Consider the following 23,814-nt stretch of genomic DNA (forward strand, 5'->3'; position numbering starts at 1 on the left):
GTACAGAGAGGAGGCGGAGGACATAGATAACTGTTTTTTTTTTTATTCAGGTGTAATCATTTTATTGTCAGCAGTAGCAGCAGCAAAGGGGTTTTTCGCAGTAGATAAATATATGCGGATGATTTATTATTCTTGCAGAGTTATTCTCCTTAAATATTTATGCAGACACAAACGGGATAAAAGATTTGATCTTAATGCTGAATGTTTGCTTCTCTGGCATTGTTACACGATTGTGATAACTGCGTGCTTCCTCATCATATTAATAACTGTGATTTGTGATCCTTTACGAAAGATTGTTGATCATTTACTTCATTAATGTGTCTTGAACATTATCCTAAACACTGTGTAGGACATTCGAATGACTAGTTGTCATGATCGATTCTGCGGTTTACTCCTACAAGCGCACATGTGCTGAAGTAAACATTGTGTCAGTTATCCTGACATTTGAAAAACCTTTATTAACTCCTTAAAACCAAGTGTATCATATTAAATGGGTTTTTGAGACGTCCTCAACATCACTAGTGGGATTTTTTTAACCTAACCCGATCTTGTTTGTTTAAGATAAACAACCTTTGAGCAATTTTCTTCAGATATTAGCGGTGAGCAAATGCTGACTTCTATGTCAGCAAATGCTGAGCAGGAAGTCTGTTTACATAGTCGCCACCGAGTAAAAAAGATATATAAAGTAACCTATTATCGTATTACCGTATTACCGTATTTCCTGTTCTGCATATGCCACTACACTTTCAAATAAAGAGGTGGGCGTATGTACAGGAAAGGACAGAGAGAGGTGATTTCCCTAATATGGTCACCTCAGGCACACAGCTCCACCCATCTGCTACTTAAACCTTATGCTTATGAGGGGTGGCCAATGAGAAGAAAGGGGGAGAATTTTTTTTTTAAACAGAGGACGAAGTGCAGGGCTATTTAAAGGCCCAGTGTGAAATAAGCAATGATTATTTTTAACTGTGATTCATGCAAAGCTACCCTAGTAGAGTCCAGGTCTAGTAAAACCTGAAGCTGGAAATGAGCATAATGGGTATCTTTGAGTTGCTTTAGCCTGTCTACAGTTGCTCCTTTTCATGCTGTGTCTGATTTAATCAGTGTCATGTCTGCTGTCATTGATGCCTGCTCTGCTCTGTGTGGGGCTCTTGCTGCCGCTCTCCGCCGCAGGCTTTTCATGCATGCATGTGGAAGGGCGGGAAGGTTCAGAACAGAGCCGTACAGCTAAATATAAATCACTGCAGATGGAAATAACAATCTTCTTTTGACTATAGTGGCCCCGACTGAAATAGGCTCGACAGAATCACCTCATACCTTACAGGGACCCAGTTGTTCTCAGTAATGCTTTTGCACTCTCCAGCTTCACTCACTCTTGTCGCTGCTCTGCCAAATGTTGCCACAGCTTTTTGATAAAGAGAGTGCTCAGAGTAAAACTGCAACATGCTGCTGTGTCAAGAGGGTTGAGCACACAGAGACACAGAGGAGCTTTTGTCTTGTACTTCTGGCTCCTTTGTTATTATTTTCTTGTCGATTTAAATAGATAACCGTAAGAACACGCCTGGGTTCACTAATTCATTTTTGGCCACTCTTTTGGGAATGCAGCCCATCATCATGGTGTGAGGAAATGAGGGGGCTACCAGATTCATGGATGCCGCAGCTACAGATCCACCTTTTGCCAAGTGAGCCACGAGGATGCTTCAGGACTTTTTCTCTTGCCTGCTGATGCTTGATAAAGCCCTATGAATTATGCTAATTTATTGTAAGCTAATTAAGAGGCTTAATCACGCTGATGTCGCTTAAAAGATGTCACAGTGCAGCTGTTTTTTTAAGCTTTAAAGGTTCAAGCTGAAACAGATTTTTTTTTTTTTTTACCAAAATGCACATTTTCTGCACACAATGATTTTTGTGACTGCCCTTGAGGTGTGACCTATGTGAGCTGCGGAGGCTTGAGACAGACGTGTGTTTGAAAATGCATTTCTATGATGTTTTATCCAACAGTTACACGAGGGATAGGCTTTTATAGCTGTCCAGAAAGGCCACTCTTCAAGGTGTCTGTAAAAAGCTAGTGTGAAACAATAGTCATTTAACTGAGGTTGACAGTTCAGACCAAAAGTGACAGAAATAGTTATAATGAATGAAACTTGATCTGATGACTGATGTGGGAAAGGTGTGGGAGGTTTCCAGAGCTCCTCTATTGAGCCACTCTTTAGTCCTGGTATATAGATTTGAGTCAGTTCTTGGTAGTTATGAAGAAGTTAAATCTAGAACTAAAAGTAAAAGAAAAAGAACTATGAACTGTTTGTGTTGTCACGTTATGTCTGTCTCTTTATCAGTCGGTGGATATTGAGCAGCTTGATGTAGCACTTTTTCTCCACTCCTCTTTTTTCACTTCAAACTCATTTTTTCTTCTGTTGCATATCATTAACTTCCCTTTGCTCTCTCTCGTACACACCTGTCAATATGTTAACTTCACTTCAGTTTTATTTATATAGTGCTTTAACAACAGTAATCTCAATATGCTTTTTATAGTAAGTGAAAACCCTACAATATAAGAGGAAAAAGCCCAACAATCAGACAGTCATCTAAGAATAAACACTTGGAAATGGTGAGGAAGAAGAACTCCCTTTTAACAGGAAGAGACCCTGTTGCTATAGAATCAGGGTCCCCTCTTTTCATCTCTGATGTGTTTATATACCACTACTAGTCATGATGGTTTGCTGCTTCTCAGCAAGGATTGTTTTGTTTGAGGTCTATTCCTGTTGAAGAGTAGTTCTTCCTCCCCACCATCTCCAAGTGCAGTGTGGGGTTTTCTCTATATGTTCTGAAGTAAAATCCGACAATATTTAAATGTCTTGAGATGACTAGCATTACATAAATGAAATGTAACTAAATATTTTATTTATATAATGATACTTCAATACTAACAAGTCAGGTTTCTGATTCATGGTCAGTTTCATGGTGAGAGTAAGTGCATAAAGAAAAGTTTGGATGTGACTCCAGGGTGCAAAAACCCCACCGCTATGAGTTTGATATTATTCTTTTAGTAATATTCAGCTGATATTAAAGCATGTTGATAAGCTCGGGTAAGCAAATTACTCTGATTGAGCGATAAGTTAAAAAGTGAAATTAACAAACTAAGTCCAATATTAATTAATAATAATAATAATAATGGATTGCATTTATATAGCGCTTTTCAAGGCACCCAAAGCGCTTTACAATGCCACTATTCATTCACTCTCACATTCACACACTGATATCACATCATAAATTCTTTTTGCTTTCTAATCTGTATAAATGACAATAAGAAGATTGTATTCTTTAATGCCTACAGTAAAATTAAGTTATTACTGGACTTTGATTGGTTGCATATCATTTGTATCTTTTCTTCAAAATTAAAAATCTGTAAATTTGCAAAAGCACATTTCGAACTTGGCGATAAGGTTTATTCACACTGTTGACGAAACTGGGAATATCAGGACTGGGAGTGGAAACTGCCAGTGAAACTTGCACAACTTTGACCTCACATGTTAAAAAGGTATGTTTGCTCAACGGAGATCACAGACCGAACTCCCACACATGCGGCTCTCATCTGACACACGCACACACAACAATGTTTAATGGACGAGTGTTCATATGATTACTGCACGTGAGCTTGTGTTTTTGCTCTAAATGAGTGATGTGTTATATTTAACCGGAAACCTTAACGTCATCAGACCAGTCTAGTGCATACTGGCGTCTAATATATAAAATACCCATACTATATTGAAGTCTATCACTGAGAACCTTAATGGAAGAAGAAATGGTTAAAACTGGGGATAAACATGTGACACACTTTCTGTTTGCCATGTGTTGTGTTTTAAGACTTCCCACTAAACTCTGAGACGGGGTGACTTACAAATGAAACTCTTTGTTGAAACTTATCTGAGTCAAATACAAAGGCTTCTCTCTGAAAGCTAATCTAAATCCTGGATAAGGCCTCTGCGTGGCCTTGTACACTGGTGTTTTTGTAGCACGCGACAGTGTGTGGACTGTGGAAGCAGGAATTTAAACATAGCAGTGCAGAATATTTGTTTAAGCAGAGAACATCTCTTATACTACACACCCACGAACTGATTTCTAAAGACAATCAAACCAAAAAAGAGGTAAAAGATGGACAGGAGGGTCATGTCTCCTTTAATAATAATCAGTTAGAAGCAGTGAATTATCTGTTTTCGTCAATTATAAAGAAATTGACCTTCTACATGAAAAGTCACGGCCCTTGAATGCAGCGGCGTCAGCTCGATGCTTTAATTGGATTCCAGTCAGACTCACGTGAATTTAAATGAGTCATTCTCACAACAAAGACATATGCAAACGATATATGACTCAGAAAAATGTCATGGGTCATGTTGGGACCTTGTGCACCTTTCTATCAATCAAATATTGATATTCAAAGCTGTTTTCAGTTAAGTAATATTTCATGCTGTGTGTGCAGGGGTTGAAGAAACTAAAGAAACTCAGCTTGTCCGCTCTCCATATTGGAGCTTCTCCTCTCTGTGATGGAACTTGAAACAATAAAACTTTATTTATAAAATAAAACATGTCTACAGCTGGGCAGTGTGAGCGAATAATTACATTAGTCTATATGAAATATGCCCAGATTTGTCAACACACCCAGTCTGATGAGGCTTTGGAGCACATCTTTATTGAAGTATGTGTGCCTTCACTGAGTGTTGTTTTTATATTGTAACATTTATTACAAACTTCTTAAATCCTAACCCTGGCAAACACCCTCCACATTATAATAATTAAAAACAAAGACTGCAACAGCTGAATGGTGTGGAAGGTTACAGTGTAGGGTTAAGTTAAGACATTCATTTTCTGCAGAAGTCTAAATCAGGCATTAGTCGTAGAAATATAGCTACATGGCGCAGACGCAACTGCTGTGATTGGCCTGTTCAGTACTGTTGCACTTCCTGCTATTTTTTGCAGCAGTTTTTCAATTTGTCTGTGAAAGAACAACAATCAACTTTTCAATATAACGAAAAATAATCACAACGGACTCACAAATGTCGGCAGATTCCGACATTAAATTGTTGAAACTACTAGGATGGATGTGAGGGAATGACAAAAGTCCCATCATGTTTGGTTCCATCATGGCTGAACTGCATAGGAAACACATGGACACAAAAACAACATGGATCACTCAGAAAGACTCACAAAACAGAACTAAAACAAAAATGTAACTAAAATAAACAAATGTGCTGTAGAAACTGAAATGAAACTGAATTCAAATCAAAATAGAAACAAAAACTCATCACAAAATACGGAATTATATATAACTGATGACAAGACAAACTCCTTTTGGGACTTTTTAAAAATTAGCTGGCAGAAACAGACACAGCTCCTCTCTGGGGCGTCTCCGGTCTCTTCTGTTCCCCCATCCCATCAGGCTGTTAGTTACTATTACCCAGCATGCCATTTGCTGCTTTCATTTTGTAACTGTGCAGAAAGAAATGGTTTATATTTCGCAAATTAAAATGTCTCATAAAGATATTTTAATCACATGACTGGGAAGAGTCACAAACACAGGTTTCCTATTAACACACCCTCTCATACTACTAGTTACTAATAATGAATTTAAACCGCCTAATAAGCCACAAAAGCATCAGTCTTTAAGAAATTCACATCATGTGTAAAACGATGTAAACTGAGAATTTCACATAAAAATGTATTCAGATCGGATAATCATGATGCTTCATATGTAATTAACACCATGGGAACAAGCAAAACATTTTATTTTTTAATAAAGTTGTGAAGTTAGACATGATATATAATTATTAAAGCATGTTTGCATCTTAGACCAGCGAGTGTCTAACTCAGTTTCACTGGAGGTCAGACACTGACATGCTTTAATTCACTGAAAATATTCAGTGACGTACAGTCTGGTCCACATAAAGAACTCATGAAGCAACATAATGATTACAACAAGCTGCTTACCACACAGCCAACTCACATCTACCATCTATTCACAAGCTTGAATGTGACAGATACTGGCAGTAAAATGTATTCAACGTCAGAAAATACATCTGGATGTTCAGAGAAAATAATAAAGTCTCAGTTTCATTCTTGCAGATATTTCTACAAATCTCACAAAAATGTAAAATAATGGTCTAGTTTAGCTTTTAGCTTACCTTACAGCCGTAACTATAAGCTAACATTAAAACAACATGTAAATTTTTGCAGTGTGACTAAAATTTCCTGACTCAGCTGCTTTTTCTTCGCTGTAACATTTGATCAAAGAAACATTTTGCTGTATTCAAACTCCTCTTTTTTAGTTTCAGCTCCCTGTGTGCTTTCAGACTAATAACACAAATTATAATTTTTATGGCTAATAGATGCAGAGCTACTCGGGTTTGACGTGTCCACAAAGATAGAAAGCAAAAATCATCACTACAGACTTATTTGTCAAATATCAATAAACCTTTCAGGGAAAGTGTTCCTGTCAGAGCATCAATACGATCTGTATGTCTTAGGAGTCTGCAATGATTGCAGCATAAAGGATACAGCAGCACAGGTGTGAGTGCGTGAGGTGTCATCTTCCTCTTCTACAAAAACATCAACAAACAGGCGGCTGTTTTCCACGTCAAAACATAACTTAAAACCACCTGGTTTGTTTTTGTGGATGTTACGTTGGCCCGTTATGCCTGCATAGGCCATGTATGAAGTACAATCACATTACTGCTGACAGAATAAATGATGAACAAGCACAGAAACAGCAGGTGTGAGGTGTTTATTACCAAATAATGTCATTAAATTCTTTTTTTTTCTCATTTCCTGTAACCTTCATTCAAAAAACATCTAACGTTTTAGCGACAGATGCACAGGTAAATTGCACATGTTCAGAAACATAATTTAAAGTTAGTACAATATACTAAAAACAACATTTTAATCTCCTAACCCTTATGAAATAAGACAAGCACAGCTATAAAAATGTAAAGATTTACTTTTCCAACTACAGTGTGAATAAGAGGGGCAGCTAGTTTTAGAATGAGCTGAGTTTTTAAGCAGTGGCATATTTAAATTTAAAACACGTACTGTATTTTGTAACATTTTACAGTTGCTTCATTATTCATTTCAGCGCTCAAGATCACATGACATAAATGCTTCATGATTTTTTCTTTTGCATTTTTTTTTGCATTTTTTTGCATTTCAGTTCAAAAGAGTCCAGAGACTGTGTGAGTTGCACAGAATATTTAGCTTTCATACTGTTATATAATGTGGAGTAAATTATGCAGGATATAGAAGTCCACAGTTGTGACATTATTTCCTGGCAAGCCTCTTTTCCCGTAGTAAGATCAGGTGTATTTTTGACTTTCAGACTTGCAGCTGTGAAATTTTGGAATAAAGAACGGCAAAAAAAAAGAAGGTAAACCTATCATTATTTTATTTGAAAGGGTCGTTTTTAGTACATGGATGAAAATTGTCAGCCGATTGCTCCCTGTAGTCACTGATTGCAAATTGAACATATTAAGCTTTACTGTGTTTCTTCCCTTGAGATGCTCTGCAGGCCTTCACTGCGACTGCCTTCAGTTGGGTCTCTCTGCATTCAGTCTTGTCTTCAGTAACTGAAAAGCATGCTTTGTTGGGTTTGAGATCAGGTGACTGACTTGGCCTTTGAAGAATATCCCATTTCAAGCAGCCCAAGAGTTTCTGTCCTAAAACTCACTCTTGCTGTTCTCTAGCTGAGAGTATAGCACCGTACCCTCTATCCTGCTACTTTATCAGCAGTCAGAATAAACGCCGGTGACCCGGTTCCCCTGGCAGCCATACATATCTGCATTATATCACTTCCTCCACTATGATGCGGTATGTTCGGATTAGGAGTCGTTTCTCTCCCTTTCCAAACTTTCCTCTTCCCATAATTCTGTTGCAAGTTCATCTCAGTTTCATCTGTCCAGTGGTTAGCACCTTCCTCTAAAGCACCTGTATCTCCATTCATGAAGGCGTCTTTCGATTGTAGATTTTGAAACCTTGACATTTCCCTGAGAGTGTTCTTGACTTGATTGGATGCTATTTTTTGGAACTGTGGAAATAATTCTCTTATCGTGCACTTTAATTGTTTTCTGTGGCCTTTTGGACCTTTTAGTGTTGCTGAGCCAGTCCATTCATTCTTTTTAAGAATGTACCAGATTCTTGGTGTGGCCACTCGTAAAGTTTTTGTTTTGATTTTGTTGTTGTCCTAATGATGACCCCGCACATTTGCATTTGCACCTTATCTCTTTAGACTTTGAATTTAAAATTAGAATGAAAAACTCTTAAGTACAAATTTGACGTCTGGAATCAACTTGAAATATTATGTCTGCTTCATTTGTCATGAAATAACAAGGGTGCAGGCTTCACCTGGCCCTGAAACTGCTTGTCAGTCAATTGTCCAACAGTTTTTGAGCCATGAGAAGAGATGCTAATGATATGTTGGCATGAAAATCAAAGGGAAAGACAGGCTTAAGTTGATTTTGACAGGTATCTCCATGCATTACTTGACATGCAAGAAGGATCTGACAGCTAAGTAAACAAGTAAATTAATTTCCCTCCTGCAGTAAGTTGGCACTTTCATTAATTAGTATGAGGAAACTTTGCGGACAATAATAAATGCTTTGCATGGGTTGAATTGAATTGGGTTGAAACAGGTTTTGTGATCTGAGGGTTAAGAACAGAGCGAATGTTCTACTGAGTAGCAGAAAGCATCACATGATCACATGAGTCATCCTGTTAATAGCAAGTGAACACGAACATATGTGGCACATGCCAGGGCACAATGCTTGCTTCTTATGGTGAAGGCTCCTGGCAGCTCCACTGTGGCGTGGGGTTGTATTTTCCTGGCATGGTTCAGGTTCATAAAACCCCCGAGGGCCGGAGATTGATGCCAAAAAGAAGTCGTCCTTAGCGAATATGTTCAGGAAATGGTGGAGGATCAGTCAGTCATTTTTCACTAGGATACAGCCGAGTGAGACCATATATCACAGCCTGTTAATGCAGCAAATGCCACCTCACTGCCGTTTTAAAATATTTGGTATTAAGATGAATGTTTGGTGTATTGTTTGCAGCCTCAGGCTCAAGACTTGGGTGCCAGCTACCATGGTACTGTGGGTGCCTTTGCTACCAATCAAGTCGATGACTAGAGCATACATATAAAATTTTAATCAAATTTGTACCACAGTGAGGTTTTACATCTATCTGCTCTCTGTTTTTTAGTAAAGAGTAAATTATTCACTAAAATGTCTCCCACTCTCAGACGCTGAATTTTTAAATAAATGTTTAAAAAAGTTCTTAAACACGGGCTGTGTGGGGTTATTCGCATTAAACTGCTTTTTGATGTGTTTGCAATAGAAAAGCACCTCAATCAGGGCCACAGTAGGACCAAATAACATTGTTATTTCACTCTACGCTCATTTATATTTACACGGGTGCAGAGAACAACATACTTACCTTCATACAACAGCGAGAACCGAGCACACACTAGTCCAAGCATCAGTGACATCACGTGTGAAAGGAAGAGATGGGTTGCAAAGTTGCTTGCAGGTGCACAGCAACTATGGGCAGACTAAAGCAGCTTTAGTAGTGTATAAGAGGATAAAGAGATCAACTTTAGCTTTGGGATATTAGTTGATATGCCAAGATTGTCTGACTGAACTAACTAAAGATTGTGCTTTGCCACCCCACATGTACTGCCAGCAGTCATGCATGACTAAATGATGTAAGGCCAAGGCTATATGGGGCATCATCCCATCTATAAAGGCTATATTTTTTAAAACAATAGAAAGAAGCCTCTGGTATATTTTAAAATAGATGTCTGAATATAAAGTTTTCCATACAAAACTTACAATGTCCACAGGTCCTCCATTTGTCCACCTCTGGACGCCCGGCATATATCCATACAGTGGTTACACTTGTCCCATACTTCTGCGAACATGACTTGTGCTACCTACCAGCAACCATGTGAAACCTCTTGCTAACAGTGCATGTCTCGATTGTTATCAGTGAATGGCTGTGGAATAAAAGCACAAATCCGACGATGATTTCTTTTGGATACACCCTGTATAATCCAGGAGATTTTTATCTGTTTATTTTATTAGGGTATAAACTATATAAGCCTTAGTGAACCCAGGTTTGACGCTGCTGAGCTGCAGGTTTAAATCTTTGCATTACTGGCTGTTGATTGATTGATTTTCTTTTTTTCCCCATATCATTAACCAACACAAAGCCTGACTTTTAGATCGTAACACGGCACTTTTAGTGGGGATTTTGCCTATTGTGTTAATTCACCTTAAGCTTTTTTCATGCCAGTTCATGTCATGCTGTTTCCATGACAGAGGTGGGTATTGTTTAATACCTACCTCTGAGTGCACAGAAGCAATTAGCAGTGGCGGCTTTGGCTTTGAAAGCATATGCTTTTAAACTGTGAGGTTACTCTCAGAATAGCACGTTTATTTATTTTTTTGCCTTTTGACCCTCCACATCTGACCGGAATCTGGCACCCTTGTATTTTTGCACTGTGGCTTCATGCTAGAAAGTAGACTGTGAAGGAGTAACACTAGGTGTGATGTCTAATTAGGTTGTGGCCACAAGTGTAATACGTGGTGCTCAAACATATTTAGCTTATAGAGTCATTTAAGACGTTTTTTTGCTGTGTGATTCATGGATAATTTACTCTTTAATGCTGTGTCACTTTGCCTACTGAGACAGAAATCTATTATCTGCTGGAGATTAGTCGTGTTTGCATTGCCTTTGCCTGTAACTTGCCATGCTGCAATTCAAAAATTAGCAATTAGTGTATTGACTAGATCTAACAGGCCCATCAGTGTTTTAGGAGCTGCCGTGTAGCATCAAGTGAGTCACGACCACTCTGCAGTCATCTGTTGTTTGTCCTATCTTAATCATTTTTTTCATATTATCTTTTATTTTAGTACTGCTTCAAGTCTTCTTCTTTTTTTTTTTTCGAGATTATATAACTGCTGGTGCTTTTTCCGCCAATAATTGAACTGATGCAGTAATTTTTTTCCCTCCCATATAAGCTGTCAATAACATCTAGATTTATTTAGTGGGAAAAAAATGTCTACCGCCCCATTTGAAGCGAACAGTTATTTTTGCACCCAGTGAACAGAAACTGGGACAGAAGAGGAAAAACAGGACTTTCACAGCATTAAATGGGTCACCTTGAGTGGAACACTTGCCTATGTGGTCCTATTAGGAGCCAGAGAGAGAGAGAAAGACAGAGAGAGATGTAGAGGGGGCACATGTTTCCTGTCTGAATGTTAAAGTTGTAACTGTCTCCTGATAGATGGAGGCTATTTAAAGTATAAATCTGAAGCTTTGTCAAGCGCAGACTGCCAGGCTTGGCCCACCTGTTGGTGCAGCCTTTTGTGTGCGCACGTCCTGGATATGGGCTTTTTCTTTTTGTCACGTGTTTATACATTACAGAGCTCAACGTGCACAGAAAGCACTACCTGGCTTCAGCCGACTTTAACATGCAGTTTAGTTTTAGTGAATCATTTACCTAAAGTTCCTTTTAGCTTTTGCCTTGACCCCATTTATTCAGTCATTGCCCAGCCCTGCACAAACACTTTTCACTAGTACCATAAAGCAAGCCAACCCAGTTTACTTTGCAAGAGTGCATGTTAGGATTAAATTCACTTATTATTTATTTAAATAGTGCCAGATCAGCTGTCATTTTAAAGTGCTGCATAATGTTAGGTGAACACCCTACAATATTCAGAGTTTCCCACAGGATTGCATTGTGGCAGTATCAAAGCGGAGGGGGCATATGCACTCGCAAGCACTCATTTAGCAGCAAATGAACCTTCAAACTAAGACCGAGCAGATTGTCTAACAGTGACGTTATTGTCTTGGGCAAATGAAAAGTACTAATATATCACAAATAAGGCCCACGTAAAGCCGCTAATGTCACAGAGAGAACCCCGGTGAGCAAGCGTTTGGTAACAGTGGAGAGGAAGAACTCCATTTTAACAGGAAGATACCTCTGGAAGAACCCAGCACAGGTAGGAGCATCCATCAACCTCAAACAGCTGAGGTAAGCGAGAAGAGGAACATACAGAAGTGAAAAGAGGAAGAGAGATGCTCAGTGGATCATAGGATGTGCACCAGCAATTTGAGACAATAGCAGGATGATTGAGTAATAGTTCTGGGTCACCTGATTCAGCCCTCACTATAAGCTCTGTCGAAAAGGAAAGTTTTAATTTTAAAAGGAAACCTTTCTATGCTTCTTTCACTTTATGGTGACATGTTTAATCCAACTAAGGCTATGCAAAAGCTTTATTTACACTACTGCATTGACTCCTTGTTCAAGTGGAGGCCATTTTTTCACTTTTGACCTGGTTTCTCTGCTTTGCTCTCCGATCGCAGGTGAAACTGTGCATGCTGGACTTCGTGCTCATAAATACTGAACAGCAGGTTATTTTACTGAAACTCAGAAAGGAGACAAGGCTTTAGGGCTATCGGAGTCTAAACACATATTTCAAAGCTGTAAAAATAAAAACAAAAACAAAACAAAAACAGTAAATGTCTTCACTGGCAGAAGGCACAATAATAATGCCAAGGACAATCTCACATTTTATTTCACAGAATCATTATCCTGCAGCTAACCTTAATCCAATTCAATTTATGCAGCACCAATTCACATCGACAGTCACCTCATTGCTTTTTATTGTAAAGTAAAAACAACAGAATATTAGAAAGAAAACCTCAATGATCTACCAATCCCCTTTGAGCAGCACTTGGTGACAGTGGGGAGGGAAAACTCCCCACTTTTAAGGAAAAACTTCCTTAACAAGAAGAAAACTAACAGACCCAGGTTCAGCGAGGGTCAGACATCTGCTGTGTTGCTGCGGTGTGACGGAAAAGAAGACAGCATAAAGTGTCCAAGGACTCCTCGGGTTACTCTACCTACACCATATATTACCAAACAGACCAATCAGAGCTGGTGAAATCTCCAACAGTGAGACATGTGAATGCACCTATACAGCGAGGTCTTGATGGAGACTTATCCTTCAGGAGTTTGAATGTGAGAAGAAAGATTGAACTTCTAAATGAAGAAAAACTAATTTGGGAGAAATATCACATCTAATTTCAGTTACTTTCAGTGTTTTGGATCAGCTAAAGGCTGTATAAGGATTTGTGGGACTGATGTTGCATTTTAAAATGAAGAAAGAGGATTGATTGACACTTTTAGCGTAGGTCCTTCTTACTTTTTTATGCCTTTTAGATAGTCCATAGGAGTTATCTCCAGGGACGTGAGGGGCTATCATTGAACATCACCTAGAGTCCCCTGCATTGTCTGAAGTGCTGGCTCAGCAGCCTTCTGTACAGAGGTGCTCACTGGGCCAAAGAAGGAAAACTCTGGCTCTTTGTACAGTATCAATAGTTCTGTTGGGGCAAAATTAAAGCTGCAACCTAAACATTTTTCACCAGCCTCTCGCTTTGCTTTGGGGTAATTTTTCTGCTACCATTGAACATTTTATTGGCTTTGCACTTGGAGCATTTATCATCACGGAGAACTACAGAGCTGTTATTACCAAATCTCACAGCCTGGCGGTTCACGTTTGATCTCCTTGTTTGGACAGTTGAGCATGGGATCTTGACACTAATAATATGAAGCTTTACAAGCCTGTGACACAAAACCAATGCTCCTAATGCTGGGTTCAGTGTTGTAGTTTGCCACAGAAGATCGGCAGCAAACACTTCAAACCAGATGGAAAAATGATGCACAAAGTAACACGGCAGAGTTATGACTGCATCCTCCACTGACTAATTGTGGAAAACACAGGAGATGACTGATTTAATCAAGATTATGAACGATGAATAACTTAATTTAATTTGACGTCTTTTATCAGTTCCAGTGGGTGAGATTTGCATAGTTACAAAACCGATTTATCAGTGTCTGGAAGTGAAAAATAATCCCACAGTGGGAGCTTTAATCACAACCAAAGCGACATCACAGGCGCCGTATATTTCCAGATGTTTTTAAAGGCGAAACAAACAGCTGCTGCATTTCTGGTTCGGGTGTGGCCAGAAATTAAAAGTAAACAAAAGCTGGTGATCTTCCGTTTTTATGGGCCGATGATTTTTTTTTTTTTAGTAACCGTATAAACAATGAAAGATGGTGGATTGGCCAGATGCTGGCAGATGTGTAAAAATAACTCGTTTGGTGGCGGATATGGCGGAGCTGCCACAAGAGGCCAGGTGGATGAGGGAAAGGGGAGGCAGGAGGAGAGACCCGAGGCGGCCGCCGGTCCGAGTGTCAGGTGAACTGAACTTCAGGTAAGAAGTTATGACCTGCAGTCTGTCTGGGTCAGATATAAACCAAGTTTAGTTGGAGTTTATTTTCGTTGTGCTGAGTTTTTACAGTCAGTTACAATAACTCGTACTGCGTACTAGCCAGCATGACGGAGTTTCTATACAGCTGGGTGGGTGCTATGATGTTACTGATAGTGAACTTTATTTTATTCACAAGGTTGGTTAGTAAAGTTGCCAACCGTGCCATAAAAAACGGAATCGTCCCGTATTCAGAGAAAATATTATGCGTTTCATATTGAGCTGAAAAGGAACATAGTTTGTCCCGTACTTCAGTTGGCATGGAAAAAGACACAAAGCTGGATTTATTCTGTGTCTTTACCTGCAGCTGCCTCTTCTTCTCTCGTTCAATCATGAAACTGATCATTGATCAGCTGATCTCTCTTGTTTGTTTATCGCTGACTTTGCGCCAGAAAGAGGAAACCAGCGGACGTCAGCTGTTGTTAGGATTTATTTAATATTAATTTCCAGTATCAGCTGATGTTTGCTGGAGCCACAGCCGTAAAAGCTGCTGGTCATGATATCTTTTTTTTTTATCTGGTGAGAGGGAAACATGAAGATGAAACCAGGAGATTGTCACATGTGATGTGACAATAAAAAGTGATTTGATTTGATTTGATTTGATTTGATTTGATTTGATTTGATTTGATTTGATTTGATTTGATTTGATTTGAGGAGATGTTCTTACTGAATCATCAGAGCTGAACAGGTGATGGAGAAACAGGTTTACCTTTTAGGTGACATGAATGGGTTGAAGGGAAGTTATGAACTGTTTCTGAGAGACAAATAACACCAGGATCCTTTTTTTATGTAGCTGACAGCTGGTAACTGTGCAGGGGCGGGTCTAGCAAAGTGTTGCCAGGGGACCAGGTAGGGCATTAACAGGGTAAGGGGGGCACAAAGAAATGCTTTTCTTTCTTATTCTCATTTAAAATGTCTCGCTTTTATTAAATAATTATCTGAATCTTACAACCAAAGTTTTTATCTTTATACCAACAAGACAGTGTACATCACTGTCACAACAGCGTTTGTTTTCATTCAAAGGCTTTATGGCTTTTCCTATAATACCTAGTGGGCCGGTCTCTAGTCAAAATGCCCAGGCCGGTTTTTTGTCCCAGTCCAGCCCTGGGCACGACACGCAGTGAACTAATCTGAGAGGGTGCATTAAAAAATGAATGGCCGGGTCAGCGGTGCACATCACAAATTAGCTCGCATAGACACATAAGTTGTGCCGCTTCTTAATGATGGTATCTTAGCTAACAACCCCAATTATCAGATTCAACTTGTAATTGGCTAAAAATCACTTAGCCTACTGGTGAGACGGACGTTGCTAGCTGTCAGTTTTTTCAAGCGATGTTGAAATTTCCACATTCCAACACTTCAAATGCTTCAGGAGCTCTCCGCTCAGCGCAGCAACTGTTGATATACAGCGTTATTAAATTTATTGCTAATGCAATTATATGGCACATTGACTTCTGAGGAAATTTTAGATGGCACTCGTCATCAAAAAGGTTGCCTACCCCTGTTATATCCAAAGCCGACCTTTTGTACGCTGCTGTTTTTGGTGATGATCATCATGTTATGGTACCTGGCCTTAGGAAACATCAAACAGGTGTTTGTGCCATCCGGGCGGTGGGAGAGGGACTGTGCTCGTAGTAAATAATCATTTACCCAGCTTGGTTTCTCTCTCACATGAATGAGCTTCACAGTCCATCGCCACATGGGAATTCCTACAAAGCTTAAAATAAAAGGCAACTCAGAAAGGTTCAGAGCGCCTGGTGTTCTGCGCCGATCCCTACAACATTAACATGCTGTCATAATGAACTACAAAACTCTTTTGAGTGTTATAATTTGCTCCTGGATGGCTGTTATCAGCTGAGAGATGAGAGCGAGCGCTGTGTATGTGTGCTGGATTTGCCATCACTCTGGCTGCAATTTGTACCTGAAGCAGAAATAACTTGAACCGACTTAAATGACTGATGTGATGCAGTGTGAACTGGAGCAAAGAAAGAGGAAAGTTTGCAGTCATTCGCCGGGTGGTTTAGGTGTTTTTCTGCGGAGGTGGAGATGATGGGAGTGTTCTCTTTGAGGACCCACTTCTGAGACCTCGGGCTGGTGCGATACAGCGCTTCTTCCCTCTGCTGTGGCAAGTGTGTGTTTACTGGCACGCTGCTGTGTCCGTGTCAGAGAGTGCAGAAAAACATTTTATATTATCAGAGATGTCAACAATGCTGTTTTCAAAGGTTGTTTTGGGAGGGAAATGGGCAGTGGTCTCTGGGTGGAACTGAGGTGAGACAAGAAGTAAAATCAACTGAAACACCTACAGATCAAATAAACAGGCCACACGTCATTTTAAAGTGGCCCTAAGGTGCTTTTTTCCCCCTTATTTTCTGACTTATACACTCACAGGCCACCTGCTCAACTTCTTACTAATCCAAATATCTCATCAACCATACACATGAAAGCAACTCAGTGCACTTGGGCATGTAGATGTGGTCTTAGTTTTCCACATTCAGTGAGCTTGTTGTCACTGCATACCTTGCTTTTTGATGTACTGCTCACAGAGGCAAGGCCAGAAACCTTCACAAATTTTTCGCGATCCAAACAGTTTCTTTAGCTCTAGAAATACTTGTAATTTTCCATCGATTTTTCACACTTCCTGTGTGTAATGGCAACATCACCAGATAAAGAGTAGCAGTGTATTTTGCAAAGGCATCCAATAAACCAAATTAGACCATTTGGTGGGCAGGTTCTGGCCTTGGTCCACATCTTTGATGGCTGATCTTTAAACTTGCAGCTTCAGAGAGTTTTTTTTCTACTTTTCGATATTTATGATTTCAAAGTTAGGGGATGTACTTTATATGATTCATGTGATGACCGTCTTATTGGAGTTATTTGCTGGTTTATGTATGTAGTTTTTTTGTGCTGGTTAAAAATAACTGCAAGCTGGTGAGACTTTGACGATGTGTATCTGCTGTGTCCTTTAAAGTAATCGCTCACTTTATCTTCAATCCAGGTTCCTTATTTATATGAGAGTTGAGTGATGAAGAAGATCTTTTTCGTTTCGCTGTCATGAAAGCGGAAATATACAACAATCAAAATCTAAAGGAAAACAAACCCAAAAAAATGTCCCACATTAGAATCAGCAGATTGTTTTAAACAGTGGCATCGGTCCAGACTTTCACCATCTGTCCATCCCTGCATGCAGTTTAAGCTTCTGATTTTCTGCGTCCTGATGTTTTGAACTGAATGTGTAGCTTCTGATCAGGTCTAATTTCCTCCATTAGTGATCAAGGTTCACACATGAGAAAGGTTGTTTAGTCTCTGCTGCTCGCCGTCTTCCTTCACTCAGGCTGGCGTGCTCTGACCCCGCTGTGAGTCATCTTGCATTTCTCGATGCTGGCAGGAGTGCTGGCTGTTCGCTCTGATCCATGCTGTAGTGGTGCGACGCTGCCTTTGGCTTTCTGAAGGAGGGGTGGGGGGGAACTGGAGCACAGCTCTGAGCCATAGGCAGAAATACCAGGCCTAACTAGGACATGTCAAAAAACGGGGCTAGTGGCGGGGTGTCTCTCTCGCAGAGAACTTCCTGAAGGGATGACAGGAAGTATCTTGCCGTTGATGAGTTCCGAATTTCTTCTTCTGCTCCACTTATTGTTGATAATTTTGTACCTTATACCTTTTAACAAATAACACAGATGCTTTTTAGAATTATTGAGCTTTAAAGTTTTGCAGGTACACTGGTTCTGTTTGTGCTGCACTTCAACAGTGACTCATTCTCCCAGTTTTTTCTATGGTATGACCCCTTATTACAAAGCAAAGCCTAGTCATCGAGCGTTTGATTTGCCCATCGCACTAGAGCTGCAGATAATGATCCATTTACAATTTTTCTATGGACCTTCTCTGCTTTTCTTTATTTTCTGTCATATATATGCTGTTAAAATGGAGACTGTTCATATAAAGCATGGCCAGAGTTTGAATAATTAGGTCAGTGTCTGTACAAGTAATCACTGTGATCTAAAAGCTCAGATTTTGCGCAGCTCTAAATGCTTTTTCTGACATCACAGAAAGTTGATATGCCCAATATCCTCCTGAGAACCGAGGAAACAAGTATTTTTCAGTTAAATTTTTTGTGATGTCTTGCCTATTTGCAGCTAAAAGAGGCCACCCAAACACATGAGATGTCCTTGGCCAGGATGTCTTCTTTTGACTTCAACGGTGGTTAATAGGATAGCTCAAATAAGTCAAAAGATACAGACCAAAACCAAATGTCCATTAAGAGGACATAAATGTATAGGCTGGTTCTCATGAGGATATGGTCATCTCAAAATAGACAAATGTCTCGCTTATTAATCACTCAAGTAAGTACTCTTGTATATGAATCCTGTTTATTGATTTCATTTGCTTACATTTCAACTAGGAAACTTGGTGTAATTTGAGATTAGATACATGTAATCAGATTAAATAACATTGTAACCTCTCAGATCCACATCGTGACCCTTTCTGGATGTCCTGAGCCCCATGTGAGCCTTTTTGCAACTTGTTTTTCTGTTTTTGGGTGCTAACAAGCTCAGTTAGCACGGTGCAGACTATCATAGACCGAATGGCCCATTTTCCAGTCTGGCCTCTACAACATCTCCCTGCACACTCTCAACCCGCTACACTAAGTGCTGCTCCAAACCAACAAATCTTCCCCTTTAAAGTAGGTTACAGAGCCCTCCTACCTTGAGTCTGCGCTGATGCAGGTGTACTAACCTCAATTTGTGAAGGTGTAGGACCTTTTTTATGTCCCATATGCAGGAAACCGCATGCACCAGTGAAGGAGATCTTTGTGATTATACCAGGACTGTTAGAGTAATGAAGAGAATTGATGGGTTTGGACACAGTTTTTGAAACATGCTTCACACATTATTTAGTTTTTTAATGTTTTTGTTATCAATTCTGATATTAAAGACCAAAATGAAGATAAAAATTAAGGCAAATGGTAGCATTTAAGGAATTGTTGGTGATAATGGAGCAAATTTCCATTAATGATTGACAAACTCTTTATACCTTTATACTGGCATCATGATCTGATAGCGGTATAAATCTCTGAAGATGCTGATTACCAGTTCCTGTTTCTGTCTGAGAAAGTTGAGGGTGTCTTAAAGCTTGCATGCAACTTCATAAGTTTTCAGATGGGCTGTTTGTAGAAATAACTATCAGATAATATGCATTAAAGAACATTGAAGGCAAAGGTTATCACAAAGAAAGAAACTGGCCTCTATCAAGCTATACCAATGTTCATTTAATTGGTTGAGGTGTGTATTTTAATATGAGGGTCTATGGCAGACTTGGGCAATTAATTTTCCCAAGGGGGCACATGAGGAATGGACTGTTGTGGAGTCCTGGTCCACAACAGTTCAGTTTTATCAAGTGAGAGATATCTAGCTTAAAGTCAGAGTCAATGTCAGACAGGACAGGGTATCTGGATTTGTTAAACTTCATCACTGAGAATGTTGGTTCACATATGATGGTAGATCCAAAGAGAACATCTTCTAATCTTTAGCACTGGCATACAAAACAGCTCCCGGTGTATAAGAATATAAATGCTTATTTCACTTCTGGGTTCTTTTTAGTCACTTGATCTTGTATCTTTTTCAAAAGTCCACCATTCTTCCGTGTCAGATTTGGACAAAGTCCAGTTTTTCCCATTTCAGCTCAAGCCTTTCCAAGCAAGCACTTACCTCCATGAACAAATCATTCCCTGTCCCTTTCACTGAGTGCATTGCTGCCAGCTCCTCCAAAATCTCCAACTCTGTCTTCATCCCGCTTACAAAGATGAGTAACTGGGCAGATATCACAACTCTCATCCAGAGCCGAGTAGCCATCGGCTCATTGTCAAACACTTCTTTTTTTCTCAGGGCATATCAGCTCAGGAAAGTTGACCAAACACTCTAATAAACTCCCCAGCAGAGATTGGCTCACTTACTTTGGTTTATAATTTTTGTGGGAAATAACAAAACTGGTCTTGACTGCTCCATCCTTGGATGTGTAAAAAGTCATGTCGATTTTGCAGCTTTCCTCGCAAACGTTCAGATGTCCGTTCTCACTTTTTTCCAGCTTCAAAGTTGCTGCTTGAAACACAGTTTCAGGTTCAAAGCAATATCCCCATCCTGCATGCTAACGTGAATGCTACTGATATTTAATTAGGCATGCTTTTTGTAGATTTGGACTTGAACATCTGTTTGTGTTGCTGATTAAATAATTTATATACTTTCAGCCACAGTCCCCACAGCTGAATGCAAAAATGTGTTATTCTCACTACTGAACGCAGTAGTAAAGGCAGCAGCAGTAACACTAATATTCATGATTTGAGTCAGCCTCACTGTTGTGTTTTTCCACTGTCGTGATGCAATGACAGGATTGATTTCTGTGTTTTTGCTGCAGGACACCAATGAAATTGTGGCCATTAAGAAATTCAAGGACAGCGAAGGTAAGAGGGCCCTTCGCTCCCGATGGGCAGGCCTCATCAGAGAGCACTTATGATTTCTATTGTAATGCAGGCTGTCCTCGTCCTTTATTTCTACTGGCCTGCTGCATCCCATATCTATCACAACATGGCAGCTCAGTGTGATCCTCATTTCCTGTCTGTCTCACCTCCACGCAGAAAATGAAGAGGTCAAAGAAACGACCCTGCGGGAGCTCAAAATGCTCCGCACGCTCAAGCAGGAGAATATTGTTGAGCTGAAAGAAGCCTTCCGCCGAAGAGGGAAGCTGTACCTTGTTTTCGAATATGTGGAGAAGGTAGGTTTCCTCCACAGGCCGATACCTGCGCTGACTCTGGTGTTACTCTCACCCGTCGCCTGTAGCAGAACAAGTTCAGCACACTCTTCTCTTCTTCTGGCTTCACTTACCGTAACATCAACAGAACGATGAATGAAGGTGGTTATCAGCTCAATAATTCAATCCAGGGTTTTCCCAACCTCGCTGTGAAAGAGATAACATTGGCAGCATATGACGAATGACAAACACAGGGAGGTATACTGGCAACAGAGCAGGATATTTTCCAAAATAACAGCAAACTATAATATTTGAAAAAATACAAAGAGGTTAAACACATAATAGAGGCTGAAAGCAACAGAGCTGCAGCAGCCAAAGCAGCAGCGGGCGAGTTTGTGTGATAGGGAAAGGCTGTAGAGCACTGTGGTATTAAAACACCTGGTCTGAATGTGTAGGACTAGTAAAGGTACAAGTAAAGAACAACCAGAAGAAACATCATTCAAACCTGTAAGTTGCTCAAAATCCAAATTTCAAGTTGGCCAGCAAATATGAGGCTTAGCTTATCACTAAATTAAGTTCTATTCAACATTATAATTGTTTAAAATTGCTCACAAAATCAGGTAAAAAGCAGAAAAAAGTCCTCGTCTTCAAAATAAAATACTTTAGACCAGAGCTATTAAACGCATTACAGCTTCAGAAATGGCAGCCCGAAGCAGTCAACGCATTGTTCTCACTTAATGAACCTTCTATTCACAAAATAGATAATTAAAAAATAGGTATTGTTTCTCAAATATGAACCATTTTTCTCCAACAGAAAAAAAAACAGACTTTTGTCACACTTTAAAAAGCATGTCGATCTCTTACCTCAAATACAACCTGCACCAGAGGTGGTCAGGTCTGGACGGGTCCTCCCGATGCTGAAAACTCAGGGTTAAACCTAGAATTCGTTCGCTAAACCCCCAAATCCCTCATGATAATAAAGAGCTCAGCTTTGATTTCTTCAACTGTGTCTTTTTCCCTCTCTCTTTTAGAATATGCTCGAACTGCTCGAGGAGTTACCAAACGGTGTGCCGAGTGAAAAAGCGCGCAGCTACATCTTCCAGCTAATCAAAGCAATTCACTGGTGCCATAAGCATGACATTGTTCACCGAGGTAAGGCGTTTTTCTTGACCTGAACATAGCGTACAGAGTGTTAGTACGATAGAGGAGAGGCCCCCAGAGCAGGAAGACAAATGCAGCATTATTTTGCTTACACTGGAGAAAAAACATGGTCATTCCATATAAAATCCACCAAACTGGAGAAAATTTCCCACACGAGCCCTTCAGAATCACCTGGTTTCCATAGTGTAGTGATTTACATGTGTGTCTAACAAGCAAAAGGTCCCTGGTTTGAGCCCATGAGAAGACACAAATACCTTTGGGGTTGCATCTGGTGTAAAAATCTGTGGCAACCCCTTGTGAATAGGGTATGCTGATAGTGCTCTTTATGTGAGACTGCACAGCACTTTTATTACTTGTCCTCCTTTCCCACATCTTGAGACAGTATCCCAAATTTTGACTGAAAATGTGGTGTGAAGTGATACAATATTTCTGTCTCATAATTGGTTAAAAATGGCTAAAATTGTAAGATATGGTGCAAAAAAACATGTATGAGAGTATGGATGCATCTTTACTGAAACCCAAAGACGGCTAAAGATCTTTAATTAGCAAGAGAGTTGGAAATGTTGCATTTAAATGTAATATATTTGACTACCTCTCAGTATTATTAACACGTCTCACTTTGTCCCACGTTCAGTTTGTTGTGATATGGTCACCTTACTCATTAAGAAGAGAGCCGCCAAAAGGAGCTTTGATGCATCATGTAAAATTTTACCTTCTTACTATGAATATTTTCCAAGTGCATCACAATTTGGTGTTTTTTAATTTGTTCAGTCCTCCTATGTTTTTAAATACAGAAGACTGATATAAAATACATTTGAGAATTGTTAAAACTTTGAGCATCAATATTATGGGATACATCATACTCTCTGTAACATCTAAATATTTTTGGGTCCAGCTTCATGGTTCGTATCACTATGTGAGACAGGTGTTTGGTCAGAATAGGCTCACTTTCTATCTGTTTAGCTTCATAGTTTCATCTTTTTCTTTTGACTGCTCCCTTTAGAGGTCACCACAGTGGATCATCTACCTCCATCTCGCCCTGTCCCTAGCATCCTCCTCTGTCACACCAACCCTGTGCATATCCTCATCCATGAACTTCCTCTGAGTTTCCTCTTTTCCTCCTGTCTGGCAGCTCCCTATTCAACATCCTTTGCCCATTGCATCCACTGTCCCTCCTCTGCACATGTTCAAACATCTCAAACTATAACTTTGTCTCAAACCCGCTCAGCCTGAGCTGTGCCTCTAATATACTCATTCCATACCTATCAATCCTGGTCAATCCCCATGATATCATAGCATCTTCAGCATTATATCTATCAGCATTATAACTAAGCGATGTACTGTTCACTAGAAGAGCTTTTGGTGAATCAGTGGCAGCAGAGCAGGAAACCAGATGGCCCATGTGAGCTTTTGGCACACTGAGAGCAACAGAGCAGGCATCCAAATGGCCTGTAGTATATCCAGGCACCCATATGACAATGTTATCGAGGGATTCAGTGTATGGGTTATAGTTTTTTTCCCCCCAATCTGTGCATTTTTGCT

At 39.8% G+C, this 23,814-nt stretch overlaps 1 protein-coding gene across 4 annotated transcripts in view; it reads left to right on the forward strand.

Moving 5' to 3' along the window:
- LOC113015689 (cyclin-dependent kinase-like 5) overlaps window positions 1-23,814 on the forward strand; it is a 52,637-nt gene that overhangs the window by 7,806 nt on the left and 21,017 nt on the right. For all 4 annotated transcript variants that reach the window (XM_026157810.1, XM_026157813.1, XM_026157812.1 and 1 more), the window contains exons 4-6: window positions 20,779-20,824; window positions 20,999-21,135; window positions 22,143-22,263. In XM_026157810.1, the coding sequence (XP_026013595.1) occupies window positions 20,779-20,824; window positions 20,999-21,135; window positions 22,143-22,263 (304 nt within the window). The remainder of the gene's footprint in view (window positions 1-20,778; window positions 20,825-20,998; window positions 21,136-22,142; window positions 22,264-23,814) is intronic.

This window comes from Astatotilapia calliptera, chromosome 23, assembly GCF_900246225.1.
Source record: "Astatotilapia calliptera chromosome 23, fAstCal1.2, whole genome shotgun sequence".
Taxonomy (NCBI): domain Eukaryota; kingdom Metazoa; phylum Chordata; class Actinopteri; order Cichliformes; family Cichlidae; genus Astatotilapia; species Astatotilapia calliptera.